At 48.8% G+C, this 18,384-nt stretch overlaps 1 protein-coding gene across 2 annotated transcripts; it reads right to left on the bottom strand.

Moving 5' to 3' along the window:
- Window positions 1-7,968: 7,968 nt before the first annotated feature.
- Window positions 7,969-14,428, bottom strand: Dmbx1 (diencephalon/mesencephalon homeobox 1). Of its 2 annotated transcripts, none has more exons than XM_042684691.1 (4): window positions 14,266-14,428; window positions 10,239-10,417; window positions 9,637-9,985; window positions 7,969-8,423 (listed from the first exon to the last, which is right to left on the bottom strand). In XM_042684691.1, exons 1-4 carry the CDS (start codon window positions 14,417-14,419, stop codon window positions 7,969-7,971), a joined length of 1,137 nt encoding a protein of 378 aa, XP_042540625.1. In that variant the 5' UTR covers window positions 14,420-14,428. The 2 variants fall into 2 exon arrangements, with proteins under 2 accessions (XP_042540625.1, XP_042540619.1); XM_042684685.1 differs by having other exon boundaries at window positions 10,239-10,434; window positions 14,268-14,419.
- Between the last annotated feature and the right edge of the window lie 3,956 nt (window positions 14,429-18,384).

Genomic DNA, 18,384 nt, shown 5'->3' with positions numbered 1-18,384 from the left:
ACTCAGGAGGCTGAGATCTGAGGCTCAAGGTTCAAAGCCAGCCCAGGCAGGAAAGTCTGTGAGACTCTTACCTCTAATAAACCACTAGAAAACCGGAAGTGGTGCTGTGGCTCAAGTGGTAGAGCACTCGCCTTGAGCTGAAGAGAGCAGGGACAGTGCCCAAGCCCAGAGTTCAAGCCTCACAAGCAACAAAAAGAAAAAAAGGAAGAAAAATTTCAAGATGGCTACAGCAGAACAGTAGAGGGCTTGGTGAGTCCAGGGTTCCTGTGTGACTTTATAAGGGCCCATGAAGATGGCCCTGGGAGGGAAAGCTCTACATGCTAGAGGTGGGCTCAGGATAGCCCATTGGGATGGATTTGTGGGATTGGCTAAGAGGCAGTAAGTCCAATGTTAGATCCTTAGAGAAGCATTGGGGCAGTGTCTTCACAAGCAATGGACAGCAGTCTCTGAGTATCTGTGGGCCCCAACTGGCCCGATTCTAGAGAGAACTGTCTAGAAAGGAGTGTAGGCAGTCTGAGAGTGAGTGAGTCCTAAAGAATTCATTTCTGGGGGTAAGCAGGTTTGTGTGGCGCACCCAGGCAGCCGACTATGGGACAGGAAGATAGACACCCAGGGATTTGTGGTCCAGTGAAGAAATCAGTGGATACTGTGTTTGATTAGAGTGTGTTTGTGTATGTTATGTATGCTCATTCCCACCTGCTGCCCTCCTAGGCACTGGCCCCAGCCACCTTCCTTTTGTAAGGAGTTCCCAGGTAAAGGGGCCCCAAGGCTGCCCAGCCTTTGTGGAGCCAGGTCCCTTTGGAGTAACATTCCTGCCTGCCATAGGGTGGGCAGAGCTACAGAGTGGCCTCCCCTAGGCTGCTGGGGTGATGCTGGGCCACTGGTGTCAGGTTCCCCACGGAGCCCTCCCTCTGCAGCCCTCTGAGGGCCTTTGTTGGGAGTTCAGACAAACTTGTCAGGGGGGCGGGCAGGAGGCCACCTCCTAATCGGCTTTCCCAGAAGCAAAAGGAGAATGAGAGATTAGGGGTGAGGGGCTCCAGCCTAGGGCAGCTCTGTGGGAAAGAACTGGGGAGGAGGTGCCTTGCCCCAAGGGGTCTATCCCCAGACCCTCTGAGCAGGTATCTTTCCACAAGTTCCTCTGTGAACTCTGATCTCTGAGCTGAAAGAACGTGGGCCAAGCCTAAAAAAAGAAGAATGTGGGGAGAAGTTTCGGGGAGCCCTTCTGTCTTTTCCAAATCACCCCAGGGGCTGCCTGAGCACCCACGGCTTCAGCTTCTCAGACCCCCTCAGTACCTTCTCTTTATCTCATCTGAACTTCCCAGGAAGCAGGCTGGACATGGTTAATAGATTCCTTCCACAGAAGAGGACTAGAATGCGGCCTGCAGCTAACAGCAAGTTGGGCTTGCCTTGTCCTGACTCCATCAGCATAATCCTCTTGGCCTCACAGGCAGCATTTCCTAGTGGTTGGAATCTCCAGCTTCTCTCTGTTGCCTCTCATTCAGTGACATGGCTCTGATCTTGCCACCTCCCCATTGACAACCACCAAGGTTAAGTGCGTGGATTCCAAAGTTAATGGGGCCCATTATTAGCATGTGATCCTGGGTAGGCTATTCAACCTCACTGTGCCTCAATTTCTCCATCTAAGGTGGGGATGATAATAGTACGTACCTCATATAATTTAATGGGGATGTGGGGATGATAATAGTACGTACCTCATATAATTTAATGGGGATCACATGACTTATAAGGTGCCAGGCATAGAGAAAGTGCCATGTGTCAAACAGATGTTAATAACAGAGAGACAGACCAAACATTCCTTGACTAAATCAGAGCTTCCTCACATGTAGCAAACAAGACTGGCTTGATCTCAGGAGCATTCCCCTACATTTATCCCAGCCTAGAATAGAAGTCTCATCTATCTTGTAGCCAGCCAGAAACCTGGGAGTACCCTTGGGCCCTCCTCTCCTGCAGTCACTTTGGTGATTTTACCTCTTAAATCTCTCATCATTGGGGTACCGCTCTCCACCCACCTCCCCTATTCCTCGTTAATGCTATTCTCCTTTCACCAGGACCTGATAGTGGCCTTCTCCCTGCCACCAGCTCCTTCCCATGAATAACCATGGAACAAAAAGGGGGCAGATATAGTGACTAAAATACAAGGTGATTACCCCACTCACTCCAATGTTCCAGGCCAAGTCCCAGAGCTTGAGTCCAAGTCTCCCTTTCCATCCTCATCACCAGCACCATCCCTACTGTCCTTGAGCCCCTCCCAGATAGAACCCTTGTTCTTCTAGGGCTCAGTGGGGCACCTTAGATGGGTTGTGTCTCTCCCAGGACATCTTCCCACCTTTCCTCATAGAGACTATAAAACCAAAATGCCTTTATGGTCTCCTCAGGCTGAGCTCCCACACTTCCTTGTTTTTTTAACACTCCCCCCTCCGTCACTAGGTATTATATACATGTTTCTGTATACTTGGTACCCAGCACAGGCCCAAGCATACAGCAGGTGCTCAGTCAATGGTGAATGAATGAGTGAGTTGAATCACAACTTTCACAGGGTCCCCTTTATGCCAGCGAAGGTGTGTCCCTCAATGCTGAGGTATGTGGGAGGCACTGGGTAGCTGAGGTGGGGGAGGGGCAGTAGGAGATTTGGGGTGGACATTTGATCTGTCAGCCCCACCCACCGAAAAAGGGGAATGAAGGGGAATGCTGCCCGCCTTAATCAGCCCCACTGGAGAGAAGAATGTGGCTCCTGGGGTCACAGCCACCTGGGAAGTGGGTAGGTCAGGGCCTGTCCCTGAGAAGCCCAGATAGCCCCAGCATTCTGTTCAGACCCACTGGGGTTCTCCTACCAGGAAGTCCCCAGACAGAGAGGTCTCTTAAGCCTCAGCCCTGGCAGCACCACCCCTCTGGCAAGGGGCCCTGAGCAGACACTGAGACTCAGGGAAGGAGGTGCGGCCAGAACAATGAGAGCTGAGTGGAAGTCTCTGGTCCTCTTTTCCTTGAAATGCAGTAGAAAGAACCAACATTTCATAACAAGAATATCTGAGTTATACTTTTTTCCTGCAATTATTGTTTGTATACACCATCTGTCCTTGACTCTTTTCTACTCATTTAGCAAACACACACACACACACACACACACACACACACACACACACACACACACGTACGCATGCATGCACGCACACGCACGTGCCAGCAGGTATGTGTTCTCAGCAACACATGCATCTCACCACAGCAACAGCCCCTTCTCCAACAACCTCTTCTCTGATTGCTCACCTCTAAAGACCAAGAGCTCACCAGGCACCAGTGGCTCATGCCTATAATCCTAGCTACTCCAGAGGCTGAGATCTGAGGATCAGGGTTCAAAGCCAGCCCAGGCAGGAAAGTCTGTGAGACTCTTATTTCCCATAAACCACTAGAAAATCAGGAGTGGTGCTGTGGCTCAAACGGTAGAGCACTCGCCTTGAGCTGAAGAGCTGAGGGACAGCACCCATGCCCAGAGTTCAAGCTGCACCACCACCACCACCAAAAAAAAAAGACCAAGTGCTCACTCTCTTTAGCAGGCTGCCCCCGCACTGGGGAATGGCCCTAGCTTTGGATCCCAATGTGTCTTCCTTCACTCCTTGTTGGCTATGGCTTGCTTGTGGCTTCCCATAGAATTCCCTGACCCTCTCCATCCTGCAAGAATCATCCTCCAAGATAAATACCCTGAATATCCACAGGTATCTGCATGTGTTTGTTTGTTTGATTTTGGCCAGTTGAACTCAGGGCCTGGGCACTGTCCCTGAGCTGCCTTGGTTTGTTGTTGTTGTTGTGTTTACTTTTTTATTTTTTTTCCCCCTCAAGACTAACATTCTACCACTTTAAGCCACAATTCCACTTCTGGTTTTTTGGTGGTTCATTGGAGCTAAGAGTCTCATGGATTTTCCTACCCAGGTTGGTTTGAGTCATGATCCTCAGATCTCAGCCTTTTGAGTAGCTAGGATTACAGACATGAGCTATAGTACCCAGCCAGGCTATCTTGACTTCTCTGGAGTGGCACACAGCTACAGATTGGTGAAAGCCATAGAGAGAGCTTCAAGGTCAGCCTAGGAGCAGTGTCTGATGGTCACATGGCAGGGTGACCTCACACCCCACTGGCCTGAGGGGTGATGAAGAGACACAGAATAGACCTTAGGACTGGGAAGGTAGCTCAGTGGTAGAGCGCATGCCTTGCATGCCAGAGGCCCTGGGTTCGATTCCTCAGCACCACACAAGCAAAAAGAAAAAAGCCGGAAGTGGCGCTGTGGCTCAAGTGGTAGAGCGCTAGCCTTGAGCTGAAGAGCTGAGGGACAGCGCCCAGGCCCAGAGTTCAGGTCCCACGACCAGACCAAAAAAAAAAAAAAGAATAGACCTTAAAAGAACTCTGTTGTTCAACAGATATCTCTGGGAATGAACATGGACCAAAGGCTGTGCTGCCAGGTTCTCTTTTATTAGCCAAGTAGGACAAAGAACAGGTCACAACATCACAGGAAGTAAGACCAACAGACAGATAGACACATACACTGGACAGAGTGTCATGCTGCACTATGCAGGGGGCAAGGAGAACAGGGAAGGAGGTGTTTTGAGTCTTGTTTCTTCAACTAACAGAATAAATAAATACAGTACACAGTGTTTTGCCACAGGCTGGCACGACCTCTAAGCACAAATGATCACGAAACAGCTGGTTTGGAAAGTAGTCTATATGGCCCACTAGCCTCAGAGTAGAAGTGGACCCAGGCCCCCAGACCACACTCTGGGAAGGTGAGGAAGCAGGAAAAGGGGGACCTCAAATAGGAGGGAACACAGAGGCACAAGGCTTTCCTGGAAGGGACAGTCATGGCTTAAGCCTCAGGCTCTTGGCCCTCAGGGTGTCAAGCCGGTCTGGAAAAATCTCCAGTGTCAGTGTCAGTGTCAATTTCAGTGTCAGTGTGTGGGGCCACCCAAGCTCACGTCCTCTAATTCTCCAAGGTTACGTTCCTGAAGGTTGCTCTCCTCTTGCTCTCCCATTGCTCTCAGAACCTGAAGCTGGTCAAAATCCCCAAAGGGCAGGGACCACAAGTTCCTTCCCTGACTTCTCTGGGCTTGTAGGTTTGAGCCAACCAAATGGGAGAAGTGTTGATAAAGATCTGAGGGAGGGGCTGGGAAGGTGGCTCAGTGGTAGAGTGCTTGCCTTGCATGCATGAGGCCCTGAGTTCGATTCCTCAGTACCACAGAGGCAGAAAAGCCAGAAGTGGCGCTGTGGCTTAAGTGGCAGAACGCTAGTCTTGAGCTGAAGAGCTGAGGGACAGCGCCCAGGCCCAGAGTTCAGGCCCCATGACCAACAACAACAAAAAGAAAAGATCTGAGGGAGCCCGGATGAGCCAAGGTGAGCCTAGCTCCTGCCATGACAGACCATGGAGGCCCTGTAGAGGCTTCCTAAAGGAGCTAGGCATGTTGGTTCTAAGGCCCACTGACAAGCATTTGCCTCCAGGGACAGAAAGAAAGCTTCAGCCCCCGGGCCTGGTCCAGATGAGAACAGAAGTTCCTGGAGCTGACCTCAGAGGACAATGTGTCATAGGCCACAGAAACTCCTCCCAACCAAACCAGAATCCCTTCTGTTTTTCACAAATCCTTTGTCATTTCTCTGCCAAGTCGCTCCCCTACTCATGCTCCCATGACCTTGGATTCACCTTCCAAATTTGTCCCAGCAAGACACCAATGCCTACTCAAGAACTTTTCAGCTGCCTTTCTTGGCGATTCCTATACGGAAGTGGGGTCCTTTGCTGGGATCCCAGCTTCTTAGCTCCAGCTACCTCCTCTGCTTTCTCTAATGATTATCCTGGTCCAACCTACCCTCTGCTCAGTTTTCCCTGCCAGTCTGCCCAGTCCAAGCTGACCTCCCAAAGATGATGGGCATTGATCTTTTCACAGACCAGTTGTAGCACAGCACCCAATCAGAAAGTTTAAGGAACTGTCACTCTAGCTTTCAGCTTCTCTAGGCAGGGGTGGAGGGTTCAGTGATGAGCCACAAAGAACTAGGAGTCATGAGCAGGAATCTGTCTAAGCCATCCCCCTCTCTAACTATGGGCATGGAAGGGTGGCCTACCCCAGGCTGGCACTGGAATTCAAGAAAATGAGGCTTGAATCCAGATTGACCTAGAAGGGAATTCTTACACTTACTGGGAAATCGAGGCAGCGTCCATAGAAAGGTTCATGCACATAAGACTCATTGCTCCACAGCAAAGCAACAGTAATGGTCTAAATCATACACTGGGCTCCTGAGAGCTTTTGTTGTTGTTGTAGTTATTGTTTTTTGTTTTTTGTTTTTTTGAGTCCGGTCATGGGGCCTGAACTCTGGGTCTGGGCGCTGTCCCTCAGCTCTTCAGCTCAAGGCTAGCGTTCTACCACTTGAGCCACAGTGCCACTTCCAGCTTTTTTCTTTTTGCTTATGTGGTGCTGAGGAATCGAACCCAGGGCCTCTGGCATGCAAGGCATGCACTCTACCACTGAGCCACCTTCCCAGCCCCTGTTGTAGTTATTGTTAAACAACTAAAATCTTCTATCTTTCAAGGTTGTAGACACAGAACACAGAATGTTGTAGCTGGAAGGGATCTTTTAGCTCATCTAATTTAAGCAGGGAAGTTCCAGATATTCACAAGGTCACAGAATTATGAAAGGTTATTGCTAAGCATAATGCCTGGCCATAACAAGAACATACCTTTCCCTGCCAATAACTAGCTAGACAGAAGCCCCTACTCCCACAGCTGGCTCCAGAAGAAGAAGGCAATAGAAGCTTGAAACCTGTGTGGCTATGTGGTTTGCACTCACTGTAATCTGGTCAGTCCTGGGTAAATGCTGACACTAGGCCTCAGACAAGGATGCTACTGTTCACCCAGCCTGATCACTGCCTCTGCTCCCCCTCCTCAACCAAGAGAGCTGGGACTTCCAAGCTGAAAAACTGAAAAAAAAATAAAGTGTGACTTGTGAACCCCTCCCAGATGTCAGGCCTGGGGAAGGGTAGGTATAGGGACCAGAGCTGCCTCCTGCCTGCCACTCTAGGGTCTCTACCTAGGACCTTGTTGCTTGTGTTGGGGGGGGATGTAGAATGGAATAGCTGCCTAGAGAGGGTACAGGAGGAGGGAGGAGACAGGCAGACAGGGAAGAAGGAAACGAGGTAGGAAGGAAGAAAGGAAGGAAGGAAAGAAGGAAGGAAGGAAGGAAGGAAGGAAGGAAGGAAGGAAGGAAGGAAGGAAGGAAGGAAGGGAGGAAGGAAGGAAGGAAGGAAGGAAGGAAGGAAGGAAAGGAAAGGAGGAGAGAAGCAGAGAGAAGCAAAATTACTAAAACCACAACCCCAAACAAAACACAGCGAGAAATCAATGACATACCAATAGCAACAAAGGAAAATCTAGGAGCAGAGACATGGAGAAAGATCAAGGTAGAGAGACAGGACAGGGACCAGGACAAAAGCAGGGACTGAAAGGTAAAGGGAGGAAACAGAGAGAGAGAGAGAGAGAGACTAAAGTAAGCTGTAGAAGCCACAGGTGGAGATGGAGGTAATGGCGGTCATGGGGAAGAGATGGGAGCAGAGTGAGGGGCCTGGGGCCTGGGGCAGGCAGTGCCTGAAAATATAGCTTTATATATTTATATTTATATCTCACATTCCACAACTCAACTTACTAGGGGGCAGAAGGGGAAGGAGGAGGCGATACCGAGGAGGGGGATGTGGGTGGCCTCTTACCTCCTCCCTATTTGGCCTCCACGGGTTCCAAGCAGGGCCATGCAGAGGGCAGGGGCATTTCACCTGGGGCTGGGGCTCAGGGAAAGGTGACAAGGAGAGGACTCCAGGCTCGAGGGTCCCTGGGCTCTCAAAGTTATCTCCTTGGAGCCTTCTGAGGACATTGGGGCTGGGAAACGGGGGTTGGGGCGCAACCAAGACCCCTGGCTGGGTTGGAGGCCTGTCAGTCAGTTGGGCAGTGTATCGAGTCCCAGAGAAGCCGCATGCTGCTTGGCCCGGAGCCTTAGGTTCTCGATGCTTGTGGTTTTACTGTTCAGGGCTGCTGAGGAGGGTGCCAAGCCCGTGGGGGGTGCAGGCAGCAGTGGGGACCCCCACACACCCTGGTGGGCAGCAGCAGCTGCTGACAGGGACTGGTAATAGGACTGGCAGTGCAGTGAGCCCAGGGGGGCCATGTTGACACCCAGGTAGGGCACAGCGGCAGCGGCAGCGGCAGCGGCAGCGGGGGCTGGCCCCCCCACTTCAAAGGAGGAGTAGTGCACCAGGTTATTAGTGGCTGCCATGTGCTGGCGAAACTGCTCCTGCAGACGGAAGAGGCTCAGTGGGGACGAGGAGTAGGAGTGGGAGGGGCCCAGCAGGCTGCCCCCGGGGCCTGCAGGAGTCAGGGCCAGGCTGCCTGGGGAATCTGCAAGCAGAGAACAAGAACCAAGTACTCAAGACAGGGTACTGACCTGCCAGGAGGGGTTCCCTCAGCTTCTCACATCCATTTGGTCCCCCCACTACCCCAGCTGAACCCACCTTCAGCTCACATGAGTCAGGCCATAACCTCAAGTGTGGCTCAGAATCCTAGGAGGGAGGGGACCTGGAGAAGTTTCTAGAATCCTCAGCCATTGGGAAATCCCTTTATCATGTCCTGGACCTTCTAGCTCACAGTCTCTATCTTCTCCATGTCTGCACTTGGGATTTATGTCTGAAATACAGCTCATGGCTGGGCTATGTTCCTTCATGAACACAGCTAGGGGTCTGGGCAATGCAGGACAGCTCTGTGGCAAAGAGATGGGGAGGTGTCATCTAGTCCTCAAATGATCTATCTTCTACCCCCTAGCAGTACCCCTTCTACAAGGGCCCCTAAAAAAACCAGACCTCTGAGTCAAAAACATAAAACAAAGAACTAAAAGCCGGGTGCCAGTGGCTCACACCTGCAATCCTAGCTACGCAGGAGGCTGAGATCTGAAGATCATAGTTTGAAGCCAGCTCAGGTAGGAAAACCCATGACACCCTCTTCTCCAATTAACCACCAGAAAACCAGAAGTGGCACTGTGGCTCAAAGTGGTAGAGTGCTAGCCTTGAACTAAAGAGCTTAGGGACAGCGCCAAGGCCCTAAATTCAAGCCCCATGACCGCCCTCCCAAAAAAGAGCTAAGCCATAAGGAAAGGAGGGGGAATGCCCAGAAGTCTGCTGTGTGGGACTCTGGGTTCTGGTATGGCATTCACTCAGCACTGGTATGCCTGTATGGGTTGTTAAAGTATTGGAATACTGTAACTAGTTGGTAAGTAGTGGAGAGGATCTAGGTGTCCCTCATCAACTCATTTGGCCTTGCAGACTGTGTAGGTTTCACCTGGGGTTGGGACTCTGAGGGAAAAGGGCAGTCCAGGGTGCCCCTCTCTGCCTCCTAGATCTCCTAGATCTTTCCATAACTCAGCAACTAAAGGGTGCAGACCTGGCACAGGCCCAGCATGGCCAGTCCTTTCTAATTGGTTGTGCCTGGGAGGAGTCAACCAGTGGTTGACTAGTTCATATTGTGGCCCACATCACATACCCAAAACCCGTCAGGCTAGTACCACCTGCACTCCTTGAGCTAGGGCCCCAGCCCACCTACAGCCCCTCCCAAGGCTCACCTGCCTTGGGGCTGCCCCTCTTACAGCCCAGACCCTTGCTGTCAGCCCCAGGACTCTTCTCAGCTTTGGGGTCCTCGGCTCCAGCCCGGGGGTCCTCTTCACGGTCTGGCTGATCCTCAGGGGCTGATTCACTGGCTGACTGCTCTGACAGGCTCAGGTGAAGCTCAGCAGGGGGGTCACCACTGGTGAGATTGGGGGGCTGGTCCATCTCTAGCTGGGTGTCTGGGGCTGGGGCTTCAGTTTTGCCTTCCCCATGGGAGCCCTCAGCCTCCTTCTGCTTCTGGAGCTGTTCTTTCTGCAGGCTGCGCTGCTTCTTCCGGAATTTAGCCCTGCGGTTCTTGAACCACACCTGGAGCCAAAGAAAGGCACAGTCCAAGGTCAGAAGGAAAGAAATGGAGTTGTGGCGGAGCAGGGTACTCTGAGAGAAGGGGATATAGATGATAATGTTGCCCCATACTCCTCTAGAAAACCTATCCCATCCATTCTCTCCAAATGGCCCCTCCCATCAGCTTGGCACTGACTGGGCCAGTGCTGGCCCCCCCAGCGGGTGGGGGGAGGAGCTGCACCTACTACAAGGTGTAGTTAGGAAAGCTGGACCTTACCTGTACCCGGGCCTCAGGCAGGTTGGTGCACATGGCCAACCTCTCACGCATCACCACATCTGGATAGTGAGTCTTCTGGAAAGTCTTTTCCAGGGCCTCGAGCTGCTGGGCCGTGAATGCTGTGCGACTTCGACGCTGTTTGCGGTGTTGAGAGCCATAGCGGGCCTCCAAGATGATGTCTTGAAATGTACAGCCGTTGGAAGGCAAAAGAGGGGGCCCATTTAATTATGGGAAATGAGTCTTGAACCTTATCCTGCTCTGGCCCACTCTAGATACAGAGGCAGCTCCCCAAAAACTGGTCCCTGACCTTTTGGCCTTGAAAATTACCCATCTTTACTAGTTGAGTTTTCTTTTTTCTTTTTCTTTTTTTTTTTTCTGGTCATGGGACTTGTACTCTGGGCCTTGGCGCTGTCCCTCAGCTCTCCATCTCAAGGCTAATGCTCTACCACTTGAGCCACAGCACCACTTCTGGTTTTCTTAGTGGTTTATTGGAGATAAGAGTCTCACAGACTTTCTTACCCGGCCTGGCTTTGAACCTCCATCCTCAGATCTCAGCCCCCTGAATAGCTAGGATTACAGGGCGTGAGCCACCAAAGCCGAGCTAGTTGAGTTTTCAAAATCTCTTCACCATGTTATCCACCATCAGAACCACAGCTCCAAGAATAGGAGGCACATGTTTTAGGACAATTAAGTATAGGCAAGTGCTCTAAGTTCCTTAAGTCTCAAACTACTGAACCATGCTGGGTTTGATAGTCCATGCCCACAATCCTAACTACCAGGAAGGTAGAGGTAGGAGGATCATGGCCAAAGGCCCACTGGTACATAAACACAAGACCTTATCTGAAAAATAAACAAAAAACAAAATGACTGGTATGGGATACAAGTGGTAGAGTCCTTGCCTAGCAAGTGTGTGGCTCAGAGTTCAATATCAGTTCATGAGTTTGAGGTCACCCTGGGTTACACTGTTAATCCCAGGCCAGCTCTGAAACCCTTCTAAGCTGGTCCTAATCCTTATAGTGAAGTCATGAGTATTACCCTGTCAGGGGAGCAAGTAGGGAATGATTTACTCAGCCTCATTCAGGTAGGGAAACAAGAGCTCCGCACCTTCTTACTGGCTCCAGGAACTACAAAGGATGGGGTGGTCACAGGGGAGACCAGGCACTATGCTATGGACAGAACTTCCCATGAAAGATGAAGCCTGCATGCGAATGTCCAAATGGGGCTCATTTCTTCCTTAAAAGGGCATTTTGTCTACTGAAGTCCTGCTCAGAGATCTGACAGGGCCTAAAGGAGTGGGACTGTCAGCATATCCTCCATAACCAGCAGGTCCTCAGATTCATCCCATTTCAGTGCCTTTCCTCCTGTTGGTCTTTCCTTCTCAATGGCCTTTAAAAGGTTAAGATCCTGACCCCATGGCCAGCTGATAACTCTCCCTGACTGCACAAGCCAATCCTGCTGCTCTGAGCTGCCCCACAATTGACCCTGGTCATTTTTGTTCTGACAAGCTTTCTCATAACCCTATGGGCACCTGGTCTTCCTACTAGTCCCCTAACGTCCTTTTCTTTGTTCTCTTTTTCCTAGATCAGGTCTTGAACTTAGTATCCGAGGCTTACTCTCACTTATTGGCTGGTGCTTTTTTTTTTTGTCGCTCGTGGGGCTTGAACTCTGGGCCTGGGCGCTGTCCCTCCGCTCTTCAGCTCAAGGCGAGCGCTCTACCACTTGAGCTACAGCGCCACTTCCGGTTTTCTGGTGGTATATTGGAGATAGGAGTCTCACAGTCTTTCCTGCCCGGGGTGGCTTTGAACGGTGATCCTCAGATCTCAGCCTCCTGAGTAGCTAGGATTACAGGCGTGAGCCACCAGCACCCGGCTTGGCTGGTGCTTTTTGACCTGAGCCAGGCCTCCAAACCCTCTCTGAAGTCCTTGAGGACTCTCTGGAGCAGACACAGGTCTAAATGTGACAAGATGGGTGTGATCTGGGTCAGGCTGCAGTGAGTGGCATCATCTCCAAGGAAATCTTGCTATCGATGTCATTGTGCTCTTCTCATATCCTCTGTTATTGTTTGTATATAAAATGGCCCCAAAGGCTTATGGATTATATGGGTGCCAACTTCATCATGGATTAATCCACTGATAAATCCATAGACAAATGGGATATTAGGCAATGGGGCCTACTTGGAGGAAGTAGATGTGTCACTGGGATGTATCTTGCCAGATGCTTAGAGCTCACACCTATAATCCTAGCTACTCAGGAGGCTGAGATCTGGGGACTGCAGATCAAAGCCGACCCAGACAGGAAAGTCTATGAGACTCATGACCAATTAAGCACCAAAAAACTGGAAGTAGAGCTGTGGCTCGAGTGGTCAAGCTCTAGCCTTGAGCAAAAAAGCTCAAGGATAGTGCCCAATCCCTAAATTCAAGCCCTAGGACTTGCATAAGAATGAATAAATTAGTTTTTAAGAAGAAAGGTATATCCTTTCTATCTGCCCCAAGGTGATTAGCTTGGCTTCTCCATACCCTCTCCACCATGGTGTTTTACCTCAAGATATACCCGTCACAATGCAACTGGCTAACCATGTACTGAACCATCTAAAATGATCAGCCAACATTTTTTTTGGGGGGGGGGTCAGTTGTGGGGCTTGAACTCTGGGCCTGGGCGCTGTCTCTCAGCTCTTCAGCTCAAGGCTAGTACACTACCACTTGAGCCACAGAGCCTCTTCCAGTTTTCTGGTAGTTTATTGGAGATAGGAGTCTTACTGACTTTCCTTCCCAGGCTGGCTTTGAACTGTGATCCTCAGATCTCAGCCTCCTGAGTAGCTAGGATTACAGGCATGAGCCACCGATACCCAGTGAGAAAGATTTAAAAAAAAAGAAAAGAAAATATGGCTGGGTGCTGGTGGCTCACGCCTGTAATCCTAGCTACTCAGGAGGCTAAGATCTGAGGATCATGGTTCAAAGCTGGCTCTGGGCAGGAAAGTCCATGAGACTCTGATCTCCAATAAACCACTCAGAAAACTGAAAGTGGCACTGTGGCTCAAGTGGTAGAGTGCTCGCCTTGAGTGAAGAGCTGAGGGACAGCGCCCATGCCCAGAGTTCAAGCCCCACAATCAACAAAAAAAAATCTTTCTCTCTAATAGTTTGTCATAGCCACAGAAAAGCTGAGTGGCACAGAAACCCACTAAGAGGTGATCAGGACAACACCCAGTTGGATCAGGAGTAGGGGAACCAGGCTGCAGCTCCTTCCTGGATGCTCAGTATTTACCTTAGGCATTGGGTACTGAGGACTTCTGAGCACTGCGAGGCTCTGCTGTTATCATAAATAATCTCTGAGTTATCCTTTGGGATGGGCATTGCCACTCTCCCAGAGAAAAGTGAGGCACAGAGAAGAGAAAAGTGGGCAGACCATGGCGACTACAAGTGTATGCCTCCTCAGTTTTAGCATAATGTCATATTCTGACCCACTCTTGCCCATATTTAACCTATTGGAGCCTCAGTTTCCCTGTCTATAAAATGGAGATAGTAACCTCTTCATGAGAATTAAGTGGTTTGGTTTAGGGAGAGAGGGAGAGAGAGAAGCATCTCACATTGGCCTGGCACACTCTAGTATTCAAACCATAAGAAGCATTGTTACCTCTGTGATCCTGTGTCTTCAGTCTGCTCCCTAGGGCTCTCAGCTCTCTTCAGCTACTTCCTATCTAGCTACATCCTCTGGTCCCTCACCCTCTTGCTTCAGTCTCTTCATTTACAAAAATTGTAAACCAGGACAATTGGATACCTCCCTTGAAGGCTTGTTATGGAAGGTTGAAAGTGTGGGGCAGTCTCAGGGCATGGCAAATGTTCCAAATGTTCTCCCACAGATATTGTGTAAGTGTGGCCAAGGCAAGTACAACGTACAGATTTTGGATCATCATTCTCTCTGTTATTCAGTAGCCCAAGGCTCTCTAAGATGCTCCTCTCTTTGCTGTCTGGACCTTCTTTCTCCCAGCCCCAGGATCCTATCCCTATGGTCTGGTCCCCAGGGCCCTTACCAGCCAGGCGTTCAGCCAGTGTAAGCGCATGCACAGAGGGCCTGTAGTCGGGGGCGTGCTGAGCTTGCTGGGCTGCCTGCTGGTGCAGGTTATACATGGCGCTGAGTGAGTTCATGGCGTGCAGTGAGTAGCCATTCACCCCGTAGTGCTGCATGGCGGCATCCGCCTGCAGACAGGGAAAAGAGAGAGAAGTGTGAGGCAGAGGATGAGGCAGGGTTATTGCAGTTTATCCTTGGAGACATTTTGCTCCCAGTGCAGAAGCTCGATGCCCACCTTAGCCCAAATGCTACTGCCTCATCAGAAAATGGCCAGTTTTGTCCTCGGAGGGCTCCTGAACTTACTCCTTCATTCACCTACTCACGCAGTGAATCTTTATTCTCAGTAAATCAAAAGAAAATCAGGTCAAGAAGAACAGCTCCACTTGTAGATGAGCTACTGAGGTGTAGAGAAAGAAGCGTGACATGTTGAAGCCACTGGCCATTTAGAAGCATAGCTCTAGGCAAGTCACTTAACTTCTTTGACCCTCAGTCTCTCTATTAGTAGTATTAACAACAGTATCAGCCTGGTGCCAGTGGCTCACGCATATAATCCTAGTTACTCAGGAGGCTGAGATCTGAAGAGTCACCATTTGAGGCCTGCCCAAGCATAAAAGTCCATGATATTCTGACTCCAGAATAACCAGCAAAAAGTTGGGCTGAACATATGGTTCAAGTGGTAGAATGTCAGACAAGTGAGTGAATAAGTAAGCTGAGCAAGGAGAACTCTGAGGTCAAACCCTGATACAAAAAAAAAGGATACCAATCTCCTGGGATTGCTGCAAGAATTGTAAAAGCTTTTTCAATAGGGTTTGGTTATATTATATGTTCAAAAATGTTACTTAGGCTGGGTGTGGTGATGCACACCCGTAATTTCAGCACTAAGGAAGGCTGAAGCAGGAGGATTGCAAGTTTGATACCAGTCTGAAGTATACCCAAGATCCTGTCTCAAAAATAAATTAGTTCTAATGATAGCCTGGTCCATCCTTTTGTAACCATCTTGTCATTCACTTTGCCATGCACTTACATGTACAAACTTTGATTTACTCATATTTATTCAGTCAGCATGCATTGAGGCTTCCTGGAGCCAAGTCTAGAGTTGAATTCCTCATTAAGGCATTCACTCTGATAAAGTACTGGATTAAGTCCTGATATGCTATATAATCATTAAGACTGGGATTGTTAGAATTGTTAGATATTCACTGTCATTATCTTTTTTACTCTCAACAAATCTCCAAAAGGCTAGCAGGTCAAGAACAACAAATTCTATTTGAAAATAAATCTACTGAGGTTTTGAGAAAGAACAGTGACCAAGACCTGTCCCTCCACACATTGCAGGAGCCTCATTATTTTATGACCAATAGCTCTAAGAAGATCTACCATTCATCAAAGAACAATTCCTCCTTCTTAGATGTCTTGGACCATCAAGGCGCCTGCCAAGGCCTTATTTCCCACAGGTCCCCTTGCAGTTTTCCTCTGAGCATGCATCCTACATCAGCCTAAAATGTCACTTTTGGAATGTGATCTCATGTCTAGTCACCCAAAGATTCTAAAGTATTGCTACTTTCAGAATGTGGGAAGTAGAAGGGGAAGATCCATTCATAAGAAGTGTCTCAGCAATCTGCCTTCACTAAAAGAGACACAGATATACATAAACAAATATTCACAGCAGGCATGTAAGCCCACACCATCATAAACAGGCACACACACACACACGTTTCCTGCTCAGTCACACATGGGCAGACACTGTGGGCAAGGCAATCACAGAAGCCGTCCTACTTACGCAAGTTCAATGTCATTATCTCATAGGTCAACTCAGACATTCCCACGCAGGAGATACCTCCACACGCAGACCTTACAGCAACACATTCCTATATTACACGTACTCATTCGAGAGAGAGTTATTAAGCACCTGCCTACCAACAAGTCCCTAATTTTATGGAATTTACAGTCCAAGGGATGAGGAAGATATAACAATAATATATATATATATATATAGGTAATAAGGTCATCAGGAATAAATGCTGTGAAGCAAAACAAGGCAGGGGAAGAGAATGACAAGAGGGAAAGGGACGACTATTTCAGATCAAATGGTCAGAAAAGCTTTCTGATATTTGAACAGAAACTTGAAGTCAGCCATGGTGAAGCTCTGAGGGAAAGATCTGGCAGAAGGAACAGCCAGGACAAAGGCCCTGAGGCATAAACAAAATTGAGTGTGGAATCGCTTCTCTGCCTTTTGGCTAAAATCCTATGTAGTATCTGGGGGTTTTGTTGTTTTCTGTTCTGGTCCTGGCTCTTGAACTCAGGGCCTGGGCACTGTCCTTGAGCTTTCCAGCTCAAGGCTAGTGCTCTGCCACTTGAGCCACAGCTCCACTTCCAGCTTCTGAGTGGTTAATTGGAAATAAGAGTCTCACAGTCTTTCCTGACTCAGTTGGCTTCAAGCTTCAGCCTCAGCTCTCAGCCTCTTCAGCAGCTAGGATTACAGGTATGAGCCACTGGTACCTGGCAAGCAAGTATCTGTTCTCACCACTTTAATACTAAACGGATTTTTGCTCCATCCACTTCACAGATCAACCTAGTAAAGTATACCTAGTAAAGATTGAGCATGTTAAACAGCACAAAAACTAATTCATTCTTACTTACAAAAATGTATTAGAGGAAGTGGTGCTGTGGCTCAAGTGGTAGAGCGCTCGCCTTGAGCTGAAGAGCTCAGGGACAGCACCCAGGCTGAATTCAAGCCCCATGACTGACCAAAAAAAAAAAAAAAAAAAAAATGTATTAGAGCCAGGCACTGATGTCTCATGCCTGTAATCCTAGCCTCACAAGGAGGCTTAGATATGAAGACTGTGGTTCAAAGCCAGCCTAGGCAGGAAAGTCCATGAGACTCTTATCTCCTTGAGTAAAAAAGCTAAGAGAAAGTCAGTGCCTAAGCCCTTAGTTCACACCTCAGTGCTGGTGCATATGTGCAACACACACACAGCACACATATACACACACACAAGCAGCTGGATAAAGGAGAATGATGGTTAGATTTTCAGATTTTTGAGTCAGCACTGACACCTCCAGCATTCCCTTATGGAAGCCTCTCACACCATAATCATGAACCACAGACAGAAATCTAAGATAAAAGTGTGGTAGACATTTGTAGACATAAGATATTCAAACATCAGTTAATAGGATATACCACAAATAAAGCTAAAAGACAAACAGCAAAGCTGAAAACATATTTTCTAGTCAGGTGGCCTAGCACTGGTGGCCTAGGCCTGTAATCCTAGCTACTCAGGAGGCTAAGATCTGAGGATCATGGTTCAAAGCCAGCCTGGGTAGGAATGCCCATGAGAGTGTTATCTCCAATTAAGCACCAAAAACATCTGGAAGTAGAACTGTGGCTCAAGTGATAGAGTGCTATCTCTGTACACAAAAGCTCAGAGACAATGCCCAGGCCCTAAGTTCAAGCCCCAGGACTCACTCCTACACACAGATTTCTATATCTAAGACTTTAAAAACTAAGAGCTACAAATAAAAACGTAAAGAATGTCTCCAATATGTAGAGATTTCTAACACAGAAATTAAAGGATGGCCATCTTAAGAAAAGATGAGCTAAGGAAATGACAGATCATTAAGGAAGAAACACCAATAACCAATATGAACCTCGCTTATAGCCAAGGAAAGAAAATAGAAGCGGTGAGAACTTTCACTGTATGAAGAACAATGATTACCCAGGGTTCAATAGGGAACTGGAAAGTGCTCTTTCTCCTACCTTGCTGATGAAAGAGCTCTTTATGCCCTGTACCAAAAGCCTTTACAAAGTGTGTCATCTTTGACTTAACAGTTCCATTTGTAGAAATGTATCCCTTCAGTATGCAGAGAGATGCAAAGAGGAATATTTATCACATCACTGCTTATGATGGCAAACAATTGGAAACCTAACTGTCCATCGAGAGAGGATTAGTTCAGTAAATGAGGGGACAGAGTACCCACAACGGAATACAGTGCCACCATTTAAAACAATGATGTGTGTCTGTATATGCTGATGTTCACAATATATTGAGGAATAGAAGAAATAGGTACCAAAACAGTACGC

This window comes from Dipodomys spectabilis, unplaced genomic scaffold (assembly GCF_019054845.1).
Source record: "Dipodomys spectabilis isolate Male_0828 unplaced genomic scaffold, ASM1905484v1 ptg000002l, whole genome shotgun sequence".
NCBI classification, from domain to species: Eukaryota; Metazoa; Chordata; class Mammalia; order Rodentia; family Heteromyidae; genus Dipodomys; species Dipodomys spectabilis.
The sequence above is the reverse complement of the archived record's forward strand: the minus strand, read 5'-3'. Positions and strand labels throughout refer to the sequence as shown.